General features: G+C 36.5%; 1 protein-coding gene across 1 annotated transcript in view; it reads right to left on the bottom strand.

Annotated features, from left to right (window-relative positions):
- The window catches only part of arid3c (AT rich interactive domain 3C (BRIGHT-like)), a 94,870-nt gene that overhangs the window by 31,131 nt on the left and 39,836 nt on the right, over nucleotides 1-23,903 (bottom strand). Inside the window, exon 3 of the mRNA XM_036598889.1 lies at nucleotides 1,502-1,574. Within this exon, the coding sequence (XP_036454782.1) occupies nucleotides 1,502-1,574 (73 nt within the window). The remainder of the gene's footprint in view (nucleotides 1-1,501; nucleotides 1,575-23,903) is intronic.

The following is a 23,903-nucleotide window of genomic DNA, read 5'->3' as shown; positions in this document are numbered from 1 at the left end:
TGCCACTGTGAGAAGACAACTCAACACTATGAGTCTGAAAGAATGTGTAGCTGTCAAGAAGCTTTTACTGAGAAAAGGAAACAGAAAAAAAAGTGCAAATCAATCAAAGAAGCTGCTGGTGTTCTCAGAACAATGGACTCACCACCCTAGAGTCCAGATCATAACATCGCTGAATGTGTTTGGGATTAGATGGAACATCAGAAACACAAAATGCAACCAACCAACTTTTTAAAACTGAACTTTGAATGAGTGAAAAAAATCCCTTCTAGATTTCTTTGAAAAACTGAAAGCAAATCTCCTGAAAATAATGGAAGCTGTAATGAAGAGAAAGGGTCGACACACTAAATACCAGAAAAAAACTGAAATTGTATTTAACATACTTTTGGCTGTTTTGATTGGAAACCAAATAAATGAAAGGGTAGTCTTTGACTTATGCACAGTACTGTACATCACCTTACATACTGATGTTGGATGACTAATTCTGGATCACAAGCGCTATTCCAACTCATCCCAAAGGTATTACTCCAAAGAAGGCAGTTCCACTACTCCACAGCCCAGTGCTGGGTGGCTTTATACCCCTCTTGCAGACACTTGGCATTGGTCGTGCTGAACTAAGCCTGATCCAGAACATCCCATTCTATTAGGTAGGGCTCAAAATCATAATTGTTTTCATAAAGAGTGTAAACAATAGTATTTTGCAAACATTTACCCCCAGTAATCACACAAATGAACAAAAACAGCTGTTCTCTCAAAATAGTTCTGTGTTTTTTTGCTCCTGGGTAGCCAACTTCCTCATATTATGGAAGGCTTTTTAAAGGCTGATGCCTACTAAAGCTGCTTTCTGGGAAAAGAAAGCTTTCTGGTGATGTAGCTCTTTGCTCGGTGAAGCTGGAAATTCATTACACCATGGCAGGCCAACATAATACCAGGATGTTATCCTCCCCACTGTGGCAAGGTCTTCCCCTCTGGGCCATTTTCATATAATCTTAGCATAATTATGAAACAAACAGCAGCAACTCTTTGTTTCTGATAGCATTAATAGTGAGCCATGCCACTGTGATAGCAACCACGCTTCAGAGAGCTGGAACTGAGCTTTAAGCAGGAAACTCAAACTAGCTATCACAATTCCATCTATACAATCTGAGTTTTTACTCAAACAATGAAGCTCAGCTATCTATTGTTGAAAAGACTGTGGTGTGAACACATTTATGACTCTTTGTTTCTACAGGTCTGTTTTAAGACATTCTAGATTCTATTGTAGATAATAAGAAATGTCATATGAGTCATGTATGTGTTTTTACTGAGTATTTTACAGCTGCTTCAAACACATCCCAGCCAATCAGGTTTAAGAACTTGTCACTATCTATTTTTATGAAAGCACCAGATACATTCACAATGCCTTAAGTCACCAATGTGTCACAAGACTTTGCACTTTAATTTGCAGTAATTATCCTTGGGTGATTTGAGTGTGATACAATCTGTAGAGAACAACAGGTCTTACCTCTTTTCTGCATGAAGCTGAAGAGATCGTCGAGAAATTCTTTTCTTTTTTCATCATCATCCAGCTCATACAGCTGTGAAAGAACAGAAGAAAAGCATAAGTTGTAGACAAAATGTTAAGAATATGATGCTTATATACATACTAATTCTGCCCAACATCTAATATTTAAACAACTATCCATCAGGGCTGCTCAACTGCTCAATATATTGTTTGTTAATTGTTATTGCAATATTGGCTCTGGCAATACTCATATTGCTGAAGGCTGTGATATGCTAATGAGCCTTCTAATCAATCACAACAGTTTTACTGTGTCCTGATTCAAACAAGTGTTTCTGTGGGTATTTTGGTGAATTAAGGGATTCACAGAATCCACAAACAGTCAACTATTTTAGTCAAAATAATGCAAGTTCATTATGAACAATGTCACATTATTGACAGATAATCACAATAAGTACTAATACAATCCCAGTATTTTGTCCATGTAGTGCAGATAGAGGTAGGCAATATCACAATAGAATTTCATATCTTAATAACCTAAGTCACAAATCGTTTTTCTGAGCATACTGTGGATATAATCAGTACTTGCAGAACACTGAACAACTGCAAATAGGATTTTCACTAAATTGAATTTAGTGTAGCACAGTATGTGAATTGTTAAACAAAAGTCATTGTACTCATAGTTTTTCATAGTATTTGCATTACGTTTGTTCCAATTTAGCAAACCTTAGAAAAACAAAATATTGCAAAATATTGTAACATTGTGAAAACAACCCCTACATGCAGCCTTATTGTCCATTTTATCTAACAGATTATGAATGTAAAGACATATAGTTATCTCAGTATTCTACATGTATATTACTCCTATTAATATAATTACATAAATACTGGTTAGCCAGTTTCACTCCCAAACCTATGTGTATTTTAAGTGACTTTCTTTACTACCAGAATATCCATTATGTTTCTTGATTTTGCCCTATTCACTGAATGGACCTGGAGTCAAAGAGCCTTTTAAAAGCTGCCTCCTGAAAGACTTGACTGCAACCTGATAGAAATATGCTCCTCAGCCTTCACTTTCAATAAGGCCCAGTCCATGTTACCGGGCGAGCAGGTCGATACAGGAAGACAGAAGGATGACCTTTGGAAACAGCGGGGCACATGGAACGAGGCCCCAGAGATAATAACTGATCATTTAGAAGTGTATTAGCTGTCACCAATATTAAAGGACCAATGCAATCAATGCCTGAGGAAAAAAAAAAAGCTACAGTGGGGGTGGAAGTGTGAAGGCAAAACAGGCTTTGAATCATGATTGACATTTCAAAGGTGAGAAAAAATAACCAAAGAATATGTTAGTTTCAATATGGAAGCGTCTCTGCCTTACAGAACGACAGTTAAGAGGAAAAGGTGAATTTACTCCTGAGCTATCTACATAATCAAGCTTATTTTTTTTCTTTCAGTTAAATGCTGAATTCAAAGTAATGCCTATGAGGTTATCTATAGAATAATGTGCTTCACATGAAACTAATACAGAAACTAAGAGGGCTACGTGATCTAGTAACTGCCAAAATTGTTGACTAAGAGAACATAACCATTGAAGCACGATGTACAGAACATGCAACTTGATAATCCTGCTTGTCCTGATGAAAAAAAAAAGCATGCAAAAGGTCATATCTGAGGAACTATGCCAGAGATGTAAGGTGATTACCTGAAATGAATTGTTTTGGTGTGGGAAAAAAAAACATGCAAAAGGTCATATCTTAGGAATACGCCAGTGAGGTTCAGTGAGTTCAATCTAAAAGAAAATTAAATAATTAATATGAATTATTCAATTTAAAAAGACTGTGAAGCTAAAATTAGAACAGAAAGAAAAAAAACATATACGTGAGATCACCCCTGGGTAAATCTTGGGATTACTGAAATATACACTTCTCTCAGAGCTCAGCTACAGTCTAGGCCACACACGCGCTACCGGAGCCCGGAGCTGACAGGGTGAATTACAGATTAATTAGGATGGAGGTGATGTAACTGTGACGACACTCACCAGATAGGCCACCGGTAAGCTGGAGCAGCAAGAGATGGAGTAATTACGCCACAAGCTTTCGATCCATATGTCACAATACCTTACACCACAATGTCCACAACATTTCATTAAATATTAACCAATGGAAAACATGGTACATTAGGCTTCTGCTTCCCCTTTCAGAGCCTACATTACATTCATTTTCACTCTATTCAGAGGATTCTGAGTGCATGTGCAGGAAATGGGATGTGTAGTCCGCCAAGATCTGAGTTTTCAGAAGATACACTACTTTTATTACATATTTACAGCACTGCGCAAAAGTCAAGAGACCACCCTTTATTTATTTAATTTCCAGTCAAAACCTTTGAGTCATTGAGTACAAGTTTTTCATTTTCAGGAGAGATTTCTGAGGAGATAAGTTGCAAGACAACCCACTTGACACATGTAAGAAAATACGTGAAAAAAGATACAGAGACAATGAGACTCCTAACAACTGTGCAAGACCTGGTAGACCACCAAAACTGCCATGCTAGTTCTTTAATTTTTGACAGATAGAAAATCACACTGCACTTTTCAGATCTGGAAAAATCCACCACGTCTGTCCATCCTTCCACTGTGAGAAGACAACCCAACACTATTAGTCTAAAAGGATGTGTAGCTATAAAGAACTGAGATACTGAAAAAAGGAAAGAAGTTTTTCATATCAAATCAAGAAGCTGCTCGTGTTCACACAACAATAGACTGACCACTCCAGAGTCCAGACCACAACATCACTGAATGTATTTTGGATTATTTGGATCGTGAGAAGCAGAAAATGCAACCAACTTCTAAGACTGAACCCTGGAGGTGTGGAAAAACATTTCTGAACGAAAAGTCTCCTGAAAAGAACAGAAGCTGTAATAAAGGCAAAGAATAGACACACTAAATAATAAAACTTTTGGTATTTTTTAGTTGTTCAGGTGCTTCTGAGTCGTTTTCTGTTAAATAGTACTTCATAGCTGTTTTGCCTAGAAATTAAATACATGAACAAGTCTCTGACTTTTTCACATTACTGCATATATAATCAAAATTTACCATAAGCCAAGTATGCAAGAGAAGCTAGCGCTCACAAAAGATCACATTTAGAGTCAATGCATTGTTGTTTCAGTCAAACCTAACTTTACCCAGAACACGCCAGGGGCTCGTGTATAAGTAACACTTGAGGCCAGTAGGTCTTGAAGTGTGCAGTGACCCAGTCCTTCTTTTTAACAACTAGTCAGCTGCTCTGTGTGTGTATGTGTGTGTTGACTACAAGGCCTCTAAATTATTCCTCCCGGTCTTGAATGTCATGAGCTGCTCACTGTGTCAAACTCCTCTGGCTGCCGCAACGCTAAGCGATCATGCTCGGACTTGACCTTGAATGGTCTGCTGTTTGTGCATTTACAGACACAAAAAACCCCAAATGGCTTCGTCTGCACAATTTGTACATATTACTTTAAATAAAACATCAACTAAATTAGAAATTAAAAGGCATCCATCATGCTAAGAAAGCTTATTACTTTCAGCATTAAATACCAGCATATAGCGTTGTAGTTTTGTCATGTTTGCTTTCTAACTCACTATGATCACCTTCACTGATGTGAAATATTTGATGGTAAAAAAAAATCCGCTAAATCTGATCACATTTGTATTTGTATAAGATTTTTAGGAGAGTAGGTTCTCCATCTGAGTAATCTGAGCACAGTTTTTTGACTGCTCTTCTCATATGCAAGGTTTCAGTAGAGGGAGCTCTTTGCAATACAATAAATTCATGTGCACGCATAAATGTTCCAAATACAGGACTGTAGACTGAAGAGCTTAAATCAGTCATTAATTCCTAAAGCCAGAGTTTTTTTTCTTATGCTAACACATAATTTGAGGCTGTTAGATGGGGGGATGTGCCTAAGTTGACACTGCTTCATATTTCTAGAGAGATAAATGGGGTAGGAGCAGGCAAAGTGACTGGGCTACATTCTTTACCACTGCAATGCGAGTACCCTGATTTGTTTTTCACTGTCAAAAAGAACTGAAAGCAGCGTGAGTGAAATCTCGGATATGACTTTGAACTCAAGTTCAAGCGAACCTTTAGGCACTCGGAGCCTGTCCTGTAACATATCACACTGGAGCCTGGTCAGTCAACAAACGGACGGGTGTTGACACAGAAAATTTGGAAATGCTTTTGATTCTGTCACCCGTCGCCCCTTTAACACTGCAAACATTGCACAGTCTGTGACCGATGTGTGTACTTGTCCAAATGTCCATCTCAAGAGACTGAAACAAAAGAAAGTGCTCAAAGTCAGATCTCCACTTTATTTAAGCGACTCTGTCCTGTTTACTATCACTCCATGATGTTGTTTTGTCTGGAAAGTGTTTTGCGCTGCTTTTTTGCATGTATATGATTACATAAAAAGATTAAGCACGCTTGTTTTGTTTACTTTGGCATATGCTGCTCATTTCGTCATGGAACAAACCGGGACAGCGCTCTCCCATGTGAAACTATAGGCAACCTAAATAAAGTACAAGCTGGAAGTTGAGTTATTAATAGCAAGTATAAATAACATTGACAGGATAGTGCAGGGCAGCAGTATTCGAGGAGAATTATGCTTTTGGTATCACTTCCACAAAAAGCTCATTACATATGGGGAAAAACACTTTTCAAGAACACTTTTCGAACTTCACAATGACTCCACTAGTTTTATCTACTGCTTTTTGTGCACGCAGTTTGACAAGGACAGAAACACAAGTCTAAAACACACAAAATATTTTGGAGTTACTAATATTATTCTCGCTTCCTGACCTTCCTGAGGCCCTTATCTTCATCATTTGCATAGGAGTGCAGTAGCCCAAAGAATGTTATGGGCTTATTAGCACTTGCCTCTGGGATCCAAATTCTCTAGATCACCTTTTGCCATACTGTTCACATACAATTAGTGAATTACATATTTAAATACACAGCGAGTTACACAATACATTACATTCAGATTACATTCTTACATTCAGAGTTTTAGCTTGCAACCTTTTTCTGGGGCAATGTAGAAGAAGATGGCTTTTCTATTCACAAAACAAGACTTTGTACATGGCAACTTTTCATTAAATAAAATCTTAATAAAACATCAGCTCTTTTACTTACAAATATATTGATGAACATGTAGAATTCACATTTCTGAAGTTCTCTGCTTAATGCAATGGTCTTGTGAGAAATAATATAAAAATATAAAAAGGAGCTGCAAATTCACATACGTGATAATCTTGGCCAATAAAATTGTCTATTTATTTTAGATTTTAATTTTATTTTCTAATAGTTTTAGTTAAACTGTGCTTTACTGGCAGATATGACCATCAGTTCTTAACTGTCACACATCTTTAACTAAACCCCAGAAACTCACAGTCTTAAATAACAGAAATATTAAAGCACCTGAAGATGACTTCGCACTTTTAGTTTGTTAATTACCTCTTATTTTATTTGCTTATTTTTCATTGGTTCTCTTAATAAAAGGGTAGTCTTAGTGCTGTTTTGGTGCTAGTGTTATTCTAATTCTGAAGGTTAGGCTTGGAAACATTCTACATATATTTGTTATGATGGTGTTCAGATTCACCAGTTCAGCATGTACTGCTGTGCTACATAGTGAAACAGGGAGTGGCTCATATTGGGTTCCCTAGTAGCACAAGCATGTAAAGTCTGTCTTATCAGACAATGTGAGCTTGATTTTCAGCAGATGCTGCAACCAAAAAAATAAAAAACCTGTCACTGAGTATTTGTGATATCTTCATGGAACCTGATAAAACTGTGTGCTGTCAACATCAGTCAATGTTACCAGCGAATCAATACATCCGTCGTGCTCTGAAGCCATGTTTTTTTGTTATTGCTGGTCATAACTTACTCTTTGAGAAATCTGCTTTTGACATAATGACTGGTAATTTGAGTTGAACGTTACAGGCTATTGAAAAATCAAACTTCTCGTCTTTCATCTGGAAATTTGTAAGAAAAATAGGCAGATTTAAATCATTAAGAGTGCAAAAGTCAGAGACCACCCTTCATTTATTTATATTTCAGGCAAAAGCTATTATTACAGTTTTTTCTTTTTTTGGGAGATATTTCTGAAGAGTTTAGATTCAAAATACTCCCCTTGCACAAGTAAGAGCAAAGTCAAAGGAAAATAAGTGGAAAAAACAGGGGCTAAAAATATTGCTAAAAGATATAAAGAAAATGGGAGTCCTAACAGCTATACCACAAAAACTGTCACCATCAGATAAACAGTACCTAATGGGGAATTCCACCAAATTTTCACAATTTCGAGTAATTCAGTCCTTGACATGTAAAGTGGTTTATTGCAGAGAAACTTGCAGACCTGGATTTCTTTACAGCGGTGGTGATGGGAATCAGGGGTCTTTAACGCAAATATAGCCAATTTATTTACTGTCTAAAACCACCAGTGAACCTACCGTGATTTCTGAGTTTTTATATCTGATGTTGCTGATGGTAAAATAGTGATAAATCTGAAAGTTTTCTTTGGGGACTATTTTGCCTTACTACACCTTTCATGTACCCCGCCACCATGAATGAATTAAGATAAATTGATTTAAGTACATTTTAAGCCAAAACTTTACCACAAAACTATCTTAAAGCAATGCAACGGACGTTGCAGCGTATATTAAACCATTTCATGTAACAACTTTCTGCGAGGGAGCTTTCAGAGGTAGACATGATTCCTATCACCACCACTGTGAACAAGTCTGACTCGGTTTCTCTAAATGGAGTGTTTCACTTCAAACCACTCTGAATGACTCTGTTTACATCTCAACTGCTTAATTGTGTAGAATTTTTGAAAAACGGGTGGAGTTCCCTTTAAAGCCTTCATGTTCAAGAGAGAGGACAAAATCAAGATACACTCTTCCTTCATATCTGAAAAATCCACAGTTGTTTCTGTCCATCCTTCCACTGTGACAAGACAACTCAACTGTTAAGATGCTATTACTGAGTAAAGGAAATAGACAAAAAAAAATACGAAAACAAAGAAGCTGCTGGTTTTCTCGGAACAACGGACAAATGAACATAAATATTGAAACAAAATTATATTCTACTTAAAATGAACAACTTGTACTTAAATGCTATTTTGACTGGGAATTAAAGAAATGAAGAAAGGTCTCTGACTTTTGCACAGTATTGTAATATTTATATATGATCATTATGATTGTGCACAAAACGCTATAGAACTAAACATAAATTGACTAGTACAGCATGTACGATTTACTACCACCTCTGATAAGCATAATTTCTGAACAGAAAAGGAAGAGGGAAAAAAAACATGACAGCAGAATCAATCACAAAGCCATCCTTTCCCATCTGTCATTGTGAGTGTGTGTGTGGGGGTCTCAGATCCTCTGGGAAACTGCTGGACTAGGCGGATGTGTGTGAGCAGCTCTGGTGTAAGGGAGCAGGAGTTAATTAGAGAACAGTGCGCCTGGTCATGCTGGCACCAGGCCAAATGGCTCTGTGCCAGCTCTACTCCCATTCCTTCACACACACACACACACACACACACACACACACACACACACACACACACACACGAGGATGGCCCTCCTCGGAGCGGCGTGCTGACATAATGAGATGTCTAAGCTAATATGAAGTGGTGATCTTTGTCTCTCCTTGGTTGGCGGAGCTCCTCCTAATGGGATTTGGCCAGCTACTTGAGCTGATGGACTGGATTACGTGGCAGTGAGTTGAGCGTGTATTGGCAGGGATAAGTGCTATTTTACTGGGGCACAGACTTACACAGTGCCCTGGCTTTTTCCTCACTGGACGTGTGAGGACAGCCAGGACTGCATTTCCTCACAAAGCAATGGTTGTTTCTATCAAACCTAACATTTGGCCGGCACTACATTCAGACTCTTGGTCACTGTCCCCTTTAACTTGTTAAAATCTGACACCAGTGCAGTTACGAAGCTTGCATATCCATGTTAACCACAGATTGTATCATAACCATAAATTGTGTCAGCATGTGTATTTTGAGCTTTCTGTGTGCTATCATGTTCTGTATCACTGTATAAAAGAAGCAAAATGCTGCCTTTATTGTTGGATGTATTGTGATCAAGCGTTTGCTGACATTCAAAACAGAATTCAGATCATCAAGGGCTTATTATTGTTTCGTTTTAAAAGAATAACAATAAACTGGCAACTTGGGTGTCGTTCCTGCTTATCTGCTCTCTTGCTCAAACAATAAAAACTAAGAATTTTCATCTTTGTTAGATCATGTCCTTTTAGATAAATGCAACAACAGCACCGAAAAACTGCATTATTATTGGATAAGATGGATTATTGGATTAAATTTCAGAAATAGCTACTTTTTGTTGATGTTAAAGCTTTGAACATTTTGTCTCTATTGAAGATATTTTAGGTATCTTCTGTGCCAGATCTTGATTTGCATAGGGTTATGTACTAGGGCTGCACAACAGGAACAAAGTACTAAATTTAAATTATATTACTACACATTGTGATTTAAAATGAAATGATGAATCAAAAATGGGACATGGTAAAAGACTGACCTGCTTTGTTTTGGCCAAAATACTTTTGTTGGCTTACAAGAATAACTTGATCCATCAGAACACCCACAAAACTCATCCTGTAATTGGCTGAGATGCTCACAGCACATATAAAAAAAATGTGACTGGTTATTTGCATATTTGCACCTTTGCATACTGCAGTCTTCTGTGATAACAACATTACAAAGTTCAATATTGTGATAACATCAGGGTGGGCGATACAGCAAAAGTACACTATCAAGATACTTAAAGACATTTTAGTGATACACAATATCTATCATAATATTTTGTTTTCCTGAGGTCTGTGAAGTTGGAACAGGCAAGAAAAGAACCAGTGGCACATTTTAATAAAACTGTCAAAAAATATGAATGTAGCATGATTTCAATGTTTTACATGCTGCACTACACTAAATCCAGTTAAACAGGACCACTACACACCATTCCAACAGTTGGTCAGTGTTCTTTAAGTACTGATGATATCGGTGATATACTCACACATCATCTACAACACAATAAATACTGTCGTACTGCCCATGCATAGACACGCTCTGGACTAAGGGTTCAATCAGGAGCTCATATGCAATAAGACTGCAAAATACACAAGGCCACAAAAAAGCATACTGAACTGGTGACAATCAAAACAGAAATCCTTGAAATATTTTGAAGGCAAATTGGAAAAAGGGAAGGTTTATGAAAGAAATAAGTATTCCTGTCATGTAAATTGTACTACACAGCAAATCGATGTAACCAGATAAGTACATCCTACAGCTACATCACAGTGTGTCCTCTAGACAGCATGCTAGATTTGGCCGTATCCCAACAGGGGGCCTTTTACAGAGCTGACTCCTCTTATCCCACATGAATCACTCTAAACGTGGCCACCTAAACATTTTCTCTAGGTTTTACCCCTTTATCTCATAAAGTCTCCCTTGATATAGACAGGCTGTCTTCTGTCTACTGGTGAAAACTGATCTCCTCTAACCCTGCATGGTATTTCTGTGCGTATGGATCAAAGTCAGGCATGGCACTAATTTATCTGCACATTTACAGCCGATGTCCAGAGACCCCCTCCCATCATCCAGCTCTGAAATAACTGTTCTGTTACAACAAACGTGAAACACTGTGACAGCTTGAGAGGTGCTGTATCTCTGTTTATTTTTAGAGGGCTGGGAAGTCAATCAGAGAAATCAGCAACTACTTGAAATCCAAATAATTTCATGAGACCTTATCCTCAAATCTCAAAGTTATGAAGGACGCTGACCACAGTTTATGTGGCGCCACTGTGTAAATAAAGAGAAAAGTTAGTTTAATCACATGGAAGTCTGACCTTGATCGAATTAGCATCAGATAAGGTATTTTGGATATACACATACCTCATGCATACGTTACAAGGTCATGGAAAGCAAGTGAAAGCACAGGTTAGCATAGCATATGTCATCTGTCTTTACTTAAAGAATCTATATTTTTATAGATCTGCTTTGTCGGTGAATTTGACTTCTTCAAAGATGAATAGAGAAGATTTTAATGAAAGTCTGGGTGCATTTAGACACATATCTATATAAATACAGACCCAAATTAAAATATAATAGAATTTCCAAGATCATTTTCTTCATTTATTATACATCAAAATCACTATTTGTTAGAAATTTCATTTAAATGAATCCCGTTAAATGAATGTTCCATCAAAAATGCTGATGTTTTACCATAAACCTAGAAAGGTTCAACCAAAAATACTAGTGAATAAAAGCTATTGTGGACTAGTTACAAATATGCAAATGAGACATTGCAAGTTTTTCTTGCTTTGTTAACCACATTAGCAATTATTATGAAGATTTCCTGATAAGTATCAAATTAAGCTACTTAAACTGAAGCTGAGGCATACTGTTGCTGTCCAAAAAAAACAAACAAACATGTATCTCCTTTTTTTAAAGATTTTTATTTTTTTTATTTTTATCATTTGAACATATCTGCTGCACTACATTGTTTGAAACTCGCATGATTAATAGACCAATAGAAATGCTCCACAATAACTTGGAATAAAATGTATTTACATTATTGTACATTAAGTTAGAGACTATTTTTGCCTTCTCTTGTAAAGTTACCATTCTGGACAGTTGTGATATTGTTCTGCTTAGCATAAAAAGTCAACCCCCAATAATACTTAAGCACTTTATCATCAATTTGTTATAAGCTAGTCTGTGTTGATCAGCTTCTAAGAGCATAGAACCCATCTCTAATTGTGTGACATGGCTAGAAAAGAAGGCAGTATGGTTTCAAACTGTTATCAAACCTAGATAATGGTCCAACCACCTTGTATTGAAAATTATATTACAGTAAACAAAAACATCCCAGAAGCATTTCAATTACTGTCAAATCAACAAAACAGCTCAGTTTTTCTCGTGTTCTTGTTTATTTTTCATAAATTTAGCCAAGTGTTTTCCTTAGGTGTTTACATGAGGGTGTGGTTTCTCAGTACAACAGCGTAAAACACTGCAGTGACCGTGCAAAAAACATTTACAGTCAGCAGATACAAAAAGCACATCTAACCTCAAAAGAGCCACAAGCCCTTTTCTTTACCCCCTGCACCGATGTACTCCACATCTGGCTCTGATAAACCGACTTTTACCTTTAGCTTTGTTGTAGTTTAATGTGAATCAGATTCCACGTGCAAGAGCTCCACTTTGACCTCATTCATTAAAAAACAGAAAGTGGGTCATTTGACAAAAATTGAGACACTTTAATAGCACGTCCCCATAGCATAATTTAAGGATTATACCTTAAACTGCACAGCACTCACATTTTGTCCTTTAATTAAGGTAGGGGCAAAAGAAGCAGCAAATCATTCAGAGCCAGTCAAACAGTACTGCATGAATTATATATTGTCTGATTGGGGACTGTTTCTTTATGTCTGTTTTCTATCAATAATTCAGCATTATAGCTTGTATGCCCATTCCACTGATGTGGCCAATGACTTTCCTCTATTCCTTAAGGCAATAAAGCTGACTCAGAATATAGCAAGGGGTTTTGTACTGCTTTCCACTCTGGCCGCAGCTAATGTTCAACTTAAGACGGTCTGCTTTATAACTGAAAGAACAGAAAATAAAGGCAACAGATTAGATTGTCTGAGAGGTCACTATTGAGAAATGAGAGGTCAGACCTGCTTTTTATGCAAAACGGAAGGAGCTCGTGTGAACAAAGAGCATTCAGGGGAAGGTTTGATCTTGGTTAATATTTTTTTTTGTTAGATTCCTCTGAAATATAAACTTCCTGCCTCAAATACTTTTGTAATCTCATTGTTTATTTTTATCCAAAATTAGGAACAAACAGTTCTTTTTTATGTGGGGTTTGGCATCTTTCTCTTTTCAGTTTCACTCTTTTACATTTTTTCATAGAAGTATACAGTTTAGAATTGTAAATCTTCTGACCAATTATCAATAATCACACACAGCTCCATTTATATAAAAGACTGAAAAATCAGGCCAGAACCTGACTTTTTACGGTGGGTGTGGGAGTTTTATGCCCCTTATCAACCCTGACCTTTGAGGCACTAATTTGAGCATATGAAGGCCTGTGCAGACAGGTGCTACATGGGTAAGTTTATCAAGCTCAGCTATTAGACAGGTCTAATTGTCCTCTCTTCTTCGCAAAAACAGGGTATTAGGCCAAAGGGTCTCTACAACAAACCCATAAACTATACCACTCAGAAAGGCAGCAGAGAACCGTGACTATTAGAGCTAGGCCTTCAGTGTGAGCCATAAATGTCAAAACATGATCAAATAATGAGGGAAAGAACAGATAATGCTGATAAAGCCAATTAAAGCACTATGGGATTCTAGCAGTTTGTTATGGCTAAGCTAGCGGCAATTCACATTAACATTGTTAATGTGGCCGTTCTATCTTAAATACAGATTTTTGAAGCCTTTAAAAGACATTCCATGTTGTATTGAAATCTTGTGAGAGACATTTTAACATATATTTTACCTTGTTGACTTACTCAGTAAACAGCCCTCTCAGAGAGCTGCCACTGCTTTCAGTTTCTAACATTACAACAGTAATCACAGTCAGTGACATATCTAGGACTTCCAGAAGGCCTAGAGCGGCATTCTCTCTCACAAAATTGGTCCCAGCCACTTTAGTTCAGCTCCTGAAGTCCTAACCAATTCGAGAGCTCACTTGACTCATACCAAGGGGAAGATATTCTGATTGGACTATTTTCTGCTGGCTGTTTCCAAGAATTTAACCTGAATTACAGAGTGACTCAGCTATAACAGCAGAACAACAAATTATTTTTAATATTTAAAAACTATGGGGGCACGGCTTTGGAATTCACTTTCAATCTGAAGTTTCTCCAGCAAGGTTTGCTATTAGCATGCAAGTTGCCATGAAGCTACATTAGAAATTGCTCATGAATGCACGTTTGCAATAACAACTATTACAATGACAGGCTAAGTAGTTTTCAGAAGTTGCTATAATAAAATATAAAGTAGGTCGAAATAACAGCAGACCGCATTATTGGTTGGCAGGGGTGGGGGATAAATGATCACTGTGATTTAACTAGAAAATACACCGCTAATTATTTTTAAATATCACCTAGGACTAACAAGAAATAATTCATTTTCGCACTAATGTTAAAAAGATTACACACCAATCGTGAGGTTTTAAATGGGGATTGAACATCTGCACTGTTTACAGCATTTTACATGCAATTCACAGTGTTGAATTTTGAGACATTTTAGATGATTTTTTAAAGAATCAGTTAACCTTTCACTATCTACACTTTCACAATGCAAAAGGTACAGACACTCATGTATCTCCAAAGACTCAAATATCTGCCAGTCAACTTCTGTTCCAGTCACAGTGTGCTCCCTCACAAACCAACGGCTTCGAATGCCAACTGCACGGACTGCCGTAGCAGGACGCACAAATGAGGGTTGACATTTTATTTCTTGGGTCCACGCTATACTGAAGACACTGAAAAAAAAGTCCACAGGCTTCCAAACTCAGACTGGAGGATGGTACTTTAATAATTCGAAATGTAAGCGAGTAGCTTGTATACTCCATACAGAAAGGTTAAAGGTGAGCAAATAACACCCAACCTCTCCCACACTCTGTTCTCTTTCTCTGCCCCCAGTCCTATTATTACAAGCCTTCAAACTGTTCCAATGCAGACCCGACTCCCTTAATCTTGACCACTTCAAAGCCCCATGCCCTCTGGCCCTATAATACAGATTCAACCTCATGGTAAATCATTTCGTCAAATAAGGTTTTTGTCTCCTTTTGCCTTTTATCACTGGAGATATCCTGTCTGATGTCTGTTAGTCCTTGTAACACAAAACAAGCCTCTTTCCCATGTCACTGCCGGCCACTCCCTTAGAATTAAAAGCGGCCCTCGTTACTGTATCATATGCTCTCAGGAAACCAGGCTTACAACATATAGGTCCACCTGCCTTCTATTATCTATGGAAAGGGACACCTAATCTTGATGGATAAGAAAGACCCCAGACATTTAATCTGACTTCTGGTAAAGGACTCTGGCCTTAATTTGATTCTGTTGAATCATGACACACGTTTTCAAAGATCCAGGTAGATTGAGACAGGCTACAGATCACCTCCCGAGCACAATTAATGTGACAAATGCCTTGGGTGTGTGTTTGATGGATTGTGTTTTCTCTCAAAGATCCCATTTATGCAAAACGGAACCCTACATACTACTTGGGCTTTGTGATTCACTGAGCCACATGATTTCTGAGAGGCCAGAAAAAAAGATGATGATCCGGAAAAGTAAATCACAGTGATTGAATAAGTGAGACAGATGGTTTGGGAACCACCAAACCCAAAAAAACTAATGGCCAACAGCAGGTCAGTTGACAAAATAAGTAAAGGCAAATGTTCAAAATAGATATTGCTAAATTACCTGTTTTGTTTTGTTTGTCTCAACCATTCAGGACAGCTAACAGCTAGCCACACTGCTACCAAAAAAAGGGTAATTTTTACAATCATGCAATGTAACACCTGCTTACGGAAATCATATGTAAATTGTTCTTTGAATTTTTTTGTCATTAAATTTGAATGTGCCTACAGACAATGTCTGGCATCTAATAGCATTTTCTCATGGATTACAAGGACCATTTCATTTGAAAATGAACTAAACACAACTGCTTCAAATGAATGTTTCAGTTAGGCATTGCGAAGTTCGCATTCATCTACTTTAAGATAAACATAATTGTTTTATTGTAATATATTACATCACTTGAGAAATGTATGCTTGTACTAAGAAATGTCACGTTTTAACCCAATGAAACTGAACATCTTCTTCTCAAAAAGGTTACACTATCCCTTTAAACAAGAATCAACTGAAAAGTAATGATCTACAAACAGCAGTTTCTTAACTTTGGTCCTGCCTGAAACAAAATAATGTTTATGCCCAAGCTTGTAATAATGATCACACTGCTAAGTTGTGGCTGCGTTATTACTTTATGATTATAGTTTGAAAAAATAAGCTATGATTAGCTTTAAGTATAGAGGTGCAGATCCAATAAGAGACTCATGAGGCAGACTTACGAGAAAATGTAATATATAGCATTTAAATGTCAATCAATAATCACCTCATGATGCCATAAATAGCCTCAAAGCACAAGCATAAAGGGTGGTCTTCAACATATGGCATGATGACAGGATTGTTATATTGACTCCCCCGTTGTCAATCATTAATTTATGGGAAAATAGAATAAGTGTAACCTTGGAAATTAAAACAATTTTTTGCTGAGGTGTGAGTAAACATTGAGTGCATCCCTAAACCCCTCAGCCCTTCGTTTCAACCTCAGGTCATTAGGAGGAAGCTAGAGCTCTGTAGTGATAATAATGTGGCTGTCAGAGGTTGCAAGGTCCTCATGGGAAATGAAAGGCTGCTGCTAGTGGTGGCCAAGTACGTGTGTGTATGTGTTTGGTTTTCAACATTTTCAGGACAAAAATGTCCTGATCTTGTAGGAAAAACTGAGAAAAATAGTACATTTTTCACTCATTTTGTACAGTACTTGCTACACATTTCTCTTTTTAAGCAGGATAAGTAAAACTATTTATACTTAAGTACTGAGATTAAGGTTCGTCTTAGGCTTAAATTTGTATTATCGCATACACAAAACTGTGGGCGTCTCTGGTCAAAATAATGTTTTGTTGATTTTCTAAGTGAGAAAAAGTTCACACATCCTCCACAGGGAACACACTTCTGCTCATTTTAATACACAGTTAATGTTTCTTTGCTAAATTTAACATATTGGAAAAAAAATTAAAACATGAAATGTGGTCTGTGCAAAAGTTACGACACATTTTTCTTTTACATTTTACTTTTTCTAATATGTTGAATTCAGTATCTGCTTTGTAGTCATGCTACTGCATTTATAACCCTGCAGAAAATTAAATATTATATTTCTCTGTAAATCTAATCCAGATACATGTGTTTTATAAACAATTATGTACTGACATTGGTATTGGCAGGTATGTACATGAAAAATATCACATATTGGAATCGACCCAGAATCCCTATATCGGTGCATGGCAACAAAATATGGGACACTATTCTTAGTAACATACATATATATATATATATATATATATATATATATATATATATATATACATATATATATATGAAAACATTTTGTACTATACCAACACCATGTCTCTCAATTTTTCTATTTTTATTTTTCTGTATCACAAAAGCTGCACATTGTATGAATACAGAAATGGTCCAAAATTACCTGGAATAAAATCTCATTAAATGAACTTACATTAAAATTAAGGACATTTTTACCTATAAAGTTACTATTTTGAACAAAAATATTTTCCTGTTAATAACAATTAACTGACAAAATAAGCGGGAAAAATAATTTTGTTTAATTACGCTGTAATTATTTGCTTGCCCAACTGCAGAAGAATGCTATGTTCAGGTTCATAAGAATGTAGCCCAGTAGCAAAGATCTACAGTATGATTACCTCCCTACAAAAGACCTCACACCCATTACTGTCTCCGGTGACACCATGAGAAAGCAATGCAAAGAATGTCACTTTGCAAATTTGCAAAGAAGCACATTTAGAATCCGATCCTACTACACTGCCCAACGCCAGCAGATAAGGCCATCGCTAGCTGTATATAGTCAAGTTACCACAATACAGGAACTGCAATGATCAAACTTAATAGAGAGCAGTATTTTTAAGTTTGTTATAATGTATTTAGAAACTACTAGCTTTCCCAGATATATTTATCAGAACGCAGGGCACCACAACAAACTTTTTCTGAGGCCAGAACGTGGACTATTGCTCTTTGGAGCCTATGTCTATGTGATACAGTTCAAACACTATCCCATCATTAAGCTTTTTTGCTTCCTTACCACCCCCCCAACCCCATTTCGTCCGGTGCTTGGGCCCCTCCTCCATCCTGTTGTAATTGTATGATGTTTACCCTCTCAGCCCAAGGCCGTGTCTCTAATTATCCCCACATGAAAACTGGAATGTCCAGCACTGTCATTAAAAATAGAGCTAATGCCCAAAGCCCAAGCTAGCAGCAAAAACAGGTGTGATCGTTATATCCCAAACCTCTGTTTTTTTTTGTTCTTCTTTTCTTTAAGTCAGTTTGAGGCTTTATTATTGGGTCAACAGCAAAAAAAAAAGTGTCCAAATCTTGCTTAGTTAATAGTAATCCATGATGCAAATCTTGTAATTATTACATTCTGGTGCAGTAGAGGTTTCCCATGATACCAAAAGGAAACCTTGGTAACTATGTGTCCAGTTTTATTTTATAGTAAAACTATAATGCCGAGTAAGATGTTTGCTTTGACACTACTGTGCTAGCTTGTCCCTACTTACATTAGTAATTGAGTACTATAATGATTACTTTTGATGAAGGAATCTTTTAAAACAGCTCAAAGAACAAAAACACATAACTGAACAGTGAATTTAACTACATAGTTTTTTAAGATTCTAAATTTCCAATTCATTCAATGTATACGGTGAAGTTAACCTGCCTGGGCTGATGCTGCAATGCGCTGTAAGGGCTAACAAAGCACACAAATGTTTAATGCAAAAACATTACATGGCGCACGAGCGGCGTGGGGCCATAGCCAGAGAACAGTGCAAATGCAACCTCAGCAGGAGCTCTCAATGGCTACAACAATGCAGCTGCTCGGGTGCGCCTACATGGAAGCTGCTCCATATTTCGGTTTTGCTGACGTGCACGGGTCTGCTATAATTCATCTGGGGGAGGGTGGCATGGTGGGGGCTCACCATACTGGATGTGTCATTCATAGCACAGTACTGGTACAACTTGCTTTCATGCAACTGAATGTAGCCTCTATCATTTGTAGGCCTGCCACGATCATGAGATGTTAGCTGACAATTAATTGTTATATAAATAACTGCAATTAAAATTTAACTGTCTGCTAACTAATTAACTACAAGTCTAAAGCAGATAAATTGGCTTATTAGCTATCTTGCTTAGCAAGCTCATTACTTTGCAGCTAACAAGAGAAGATACACTGCACTGAAAATGTGAGTGAAATGCTAAATGCTAACATTAGTATTAGCTATACTAGCTATTAAATTACCAAATAAAACACATTATGCATGTTATGTTACACTTTATTTCATGTTATATCACTCTAAACGTCTGGAACTAGAAAAGTTAAAAGAACGAAGTGAATTCTTTTATTTACATTTCTTTAGCTGAAGCCAACTAATCATGTTAATCATGTTATGCTGCCTCCAGTACAACATAGTTATGAAATCTAATGACTGTGGAACCTAACTGCAGTTAGATTAAATAATTGTGATCAGGCAATTATGTAATAACTGTGACGGGCCTGATCATGTGTATGTGCCTGCTCATTGTATAGTGACGTTCAGCCTCTGGAACGTGGTAAATGAATGTGCAGTAGGATTGACAGTCTAGTGACTAAAACAAGTTGTATAACCGCAAGTTATATAAAAGCATTTCTATGTGAAATACATAGATAACTTTCTGCTCTAAAGGCCAAAAGGTCATTTCACAATACACATTAGCTTACCTATCTGACCCAAAGCATGAGCCATATTAAGGCCAATGCTGTCGTTCCTGTGTTCTTAAGGTATATAAATGGCTAACTAGAAAGGCCTCAAAGAACACCTTGACTAAATGTCAACGTTAATCAGTGCCAGGAATAAGCCATTCTGCATTTGATATTAAGATGCTGCTTCACGCTAGCTGGCTGCGAAAGAACGCGGCTTGAGCTTAATGTTTTCTAATTGTCCTGTTTTCCCCTCGGACCGCTTCCTGTCCTGGATTAATGTTTAGGAGTTGAAGCTAAATGAAAAGCATGTGATGTCTGGACAAGTACGGAAAATGTGTAGTTAGTGCTAATGGGTTTCCAAGAACATGGTGCATGCTAAAATAAGCTACCTCCTGATCAATTATCAAATTCTCCCTTTGTGTACTTTTGCCATCGCGCTATATTAAACAACAGCACAAACAGTACAAAGGGGGCAAACATTAACATCACCCTAGGTTTATCAAGCTTTTATACTTTAAGAGATCATCATACACCTAAAAAAACAGTTAACCATCCAACTGAGGATTGTAATATTCTGACAGTTTTAGAATTACAGTCAGCTGTAAAATACATACCAATAACTGCTTAACCATTTCTTAATATTGTATGTCTACTGACAAGGCAAAACAATCCAACTGTCAGACTAAACTAAACTAAAAAGGTAATGACTGCCTTTGAAAGTCAAGGCTATTTATTTAATTCTTAATTAAATATTTATTTATGGGTCATTGACTTGACAAGCATTTTTTGTACCCAAGTCCATTATTTTACCATAAAATCATTTAATAAATACATCATTTATCATCTTATTTTACAACATCTCCTTTATGCGAACACAATTCCAGTGAATCCAAATAAAATAGTCTAAAAATAGTACACTTTAGACAATAGTCTAAAATGACAGGAGGTGCAACCCTTCAACCACATAGGCAGACTAAGTAAAATTAAAGAAGCAAATTTAGTTTTATTAAATTCTAAATAACATAGTTCAGTTTAAAATTAATTTTATGTTTGAAAACTATAAAATCATAATGTTGCAAAATAAATACTGCAACCTTTTTAGTACTCAACTAATTACAAAACTTTTGCCTGTACATTTTGAGTAAAGGACTTTTATTCTGACATGCTTTTAAGAAATAGTGGACAGGTTTTTGCCTCACAAATATTGAGAAAATTGTCATTTTTGAGTCATGTTTTGTTTAATTCAGTTTACAAAGTCAGGTGGTATGACCCCAAGAAAACCAGGAAAATAAATAAACATGTTATCTATCTAACATAGATAAAAAAAATGGAAAAAAATATAACCTTGAGTTCAGGGACAATATAAAATAGTTCACACTTGTTTTCAGAAGTGGTACATAACTTTGAAATACGATATTTTTTTGTCAATGTGTGGTTGCACTACCTGACATCTGGGTGGTAAAATTGATTATCCTGTTTAAAAACAAATTTATACAATTATAAAAGCTATGTAACACATGATAGATTCTTGTAGATCCAAAAATAATTTTTACATTTATTTTTTAACATTTCTAAATTTACGATTTCTAAAATTAACATTTTGAAATCATTTTTCTGTCAAATTTATTTCATTAAATATAACAAATGACCTGACTGAGAGGCGTTCTACACTGGCTCAAATTTCATTGCACCCCCATTTGGTCTTTCTTGTGAAGTGTGACTGTAGTCATCAATTTTGCAAACAACTACACCAAAATGGCTATGAATACTGTATATGTGAGGAAAAAGTATCTCACTGTTTTCATGACTGTGGTCAGTAGTTTTGATTACTCAAGAGCCTCCATGTAGCAAGTGTGAAGATTAACTGAAAAAAGCACATTTTTCAAAAATTTATGACCACAAACATCTCAGCCAAATGAAGCCATGACAGCAATACGCCTTAAATAATGGCTGTGAAATGAAGAAGTGGGCAGAGACGTGGCATTGCAGCTTCTGGAACATCACACATTGCTGTTGATAAGGAGGTCACACTTTCTGCTGGTGTTAACAAACTGGCATTTTGTGATTACTGGCAGCAGACTTTTTCTTTCAGACAATGGCAAAAAAAGGGTAGCAGTAAAAAGTGGGTAATGATTTGGTAATATTATGGCTTTGCTTAAAATGACTTATTTTTAAGTTGTTACTAAATTTTAAGTTAGTGATTGTGTCAGGAACAAGTCAGTAATAAAATGGTAAAATAATGGCAACAAGTTGTACTTACTTAAAAATGACATGCTTATTTTATAGCTGTCAATAAATAACAAGCTAAAATAAAGAAAGATAAACAGGTTATATAAAGATGTATGTGCTGTGATTTGAGTTTAAAACTTCTTCTTAAGTTTTGTACCAGGTCTGTTATATTACAGTAACAGTGTTTTGCTAACAGCTAAGACAACAGGAACATGTGATGTTGCATTTTTCATTGCCTGATTCTGACTCAGTACTTAACCTCACCTGTTTCTCAAAAAAACAACACTTGTCTGTCAGTAGACTTCATGTAAAAGTAACAGAACAAGAACTGATGTTATCACCTGGTGTAGTAACTGAGAAACAAGATGGAACGAAGTAAGTTTGCATTTTACAGCTCCAGTAATTTACAACCTGGAACTGTGTCTGTACATCATACTGTATATGACCATTTAAAGACATAACAGGTTAGAAACAAAGCAAAAAACGAGTGAACTAGTATTGTACAGCCCTAAAATCACATCATTACAGCAGAACTACTTCACTGTTTTTAGGGCAACCCTAATATTATAAAAACCCTGTAAGAGTTTAAAAGGAGTGGGGTGATATGATGATTAACCAGAAATTATGCTGTAAGAGCTGGACACTACAGAATATAAAATGTAAAGAACATTAAAACAGAGGGGGCTAAAATGACTGAATAATTGTTTAGTATTATTGACTTTTTTTGTATCAACTGCAAAATTGACATTTTATTTACAGGTAATTGGAATTTGTTATCATTACTTTTCCATTGCTGAATTATTACCAATACAATCACTAACTTATTATTTATTAACAACCAGAAAATTAGCCTGTAATTTTTAGGTTAGTACAACTTGTTACCATTTTACAATTTCATTACCAACTTGTTACTGCTATAATTACTAACTTTAAATTTAGTAACAACTATGTCACATTTTAGGTTAGTAAAACTTGTCACTACATTACAAGTCATTACAAGCTTATTACAGATCTGTAAAGTGCTACTGCAAAAAAGCCATGAAACAAAGCCTGTGCCTGGTGGCTGTTACCTGAGTTATTGTGGTAACAGCCTCCAGTGAGGGCAAAAACTATTTTACCTCTGGTTTAAAAAGCTGTCATTCGTTTACTGATTTCATCCAAACCACAGGAAGACACTACTATTCGCACACATTAACATAATTCAACTTATATATCCTACACATTAATTGAAGCCCACATAGATGAGACTAGTGTAGAAATGTGGCTGTTAAGCTGCGCTGGTTGAACACGCTCAGTTCTGCAGGTGTATGTTTTAGGACAACGTCAGGTTTCAGACATCAGCGAAAAACAGCTTCAGGTTTTGGGAAAAAACTGTCTCAGCTCTCATACATCAGGCCTTAAATGCCCTCAGGCAAAATGGCTTCAGATAAAAAGGCATCAGGCTAAGCTAATCAGCCTTGGACAGTAAGACTCATGTTACAGTTGCAACTCTGTTTCTTATTACTAGATTAAATGAAGTTTTGTGGCCAAATTAAAGGTACAATACAACCACAAC

This window comes from Colossoma macropomum, unplaced genomic scaffold (genome assembly GCF_904425465.1).
Source record: "Colossoma macropomum unplaced genomic scaffold, Colossoma_macropomum, whole genome shotgun sequence".
Taxonomy (NCBI): Eukaryota; Metazoa; Chordata; class Actinopteri; order Characiformes; family Serrasalmidae; genus Colossoma; species Colossoma macropomum.
Note: the sequence above shows the minus strand (reverse complement) of the source record. Positions and strands in the feature narration are given on the sequence as shown.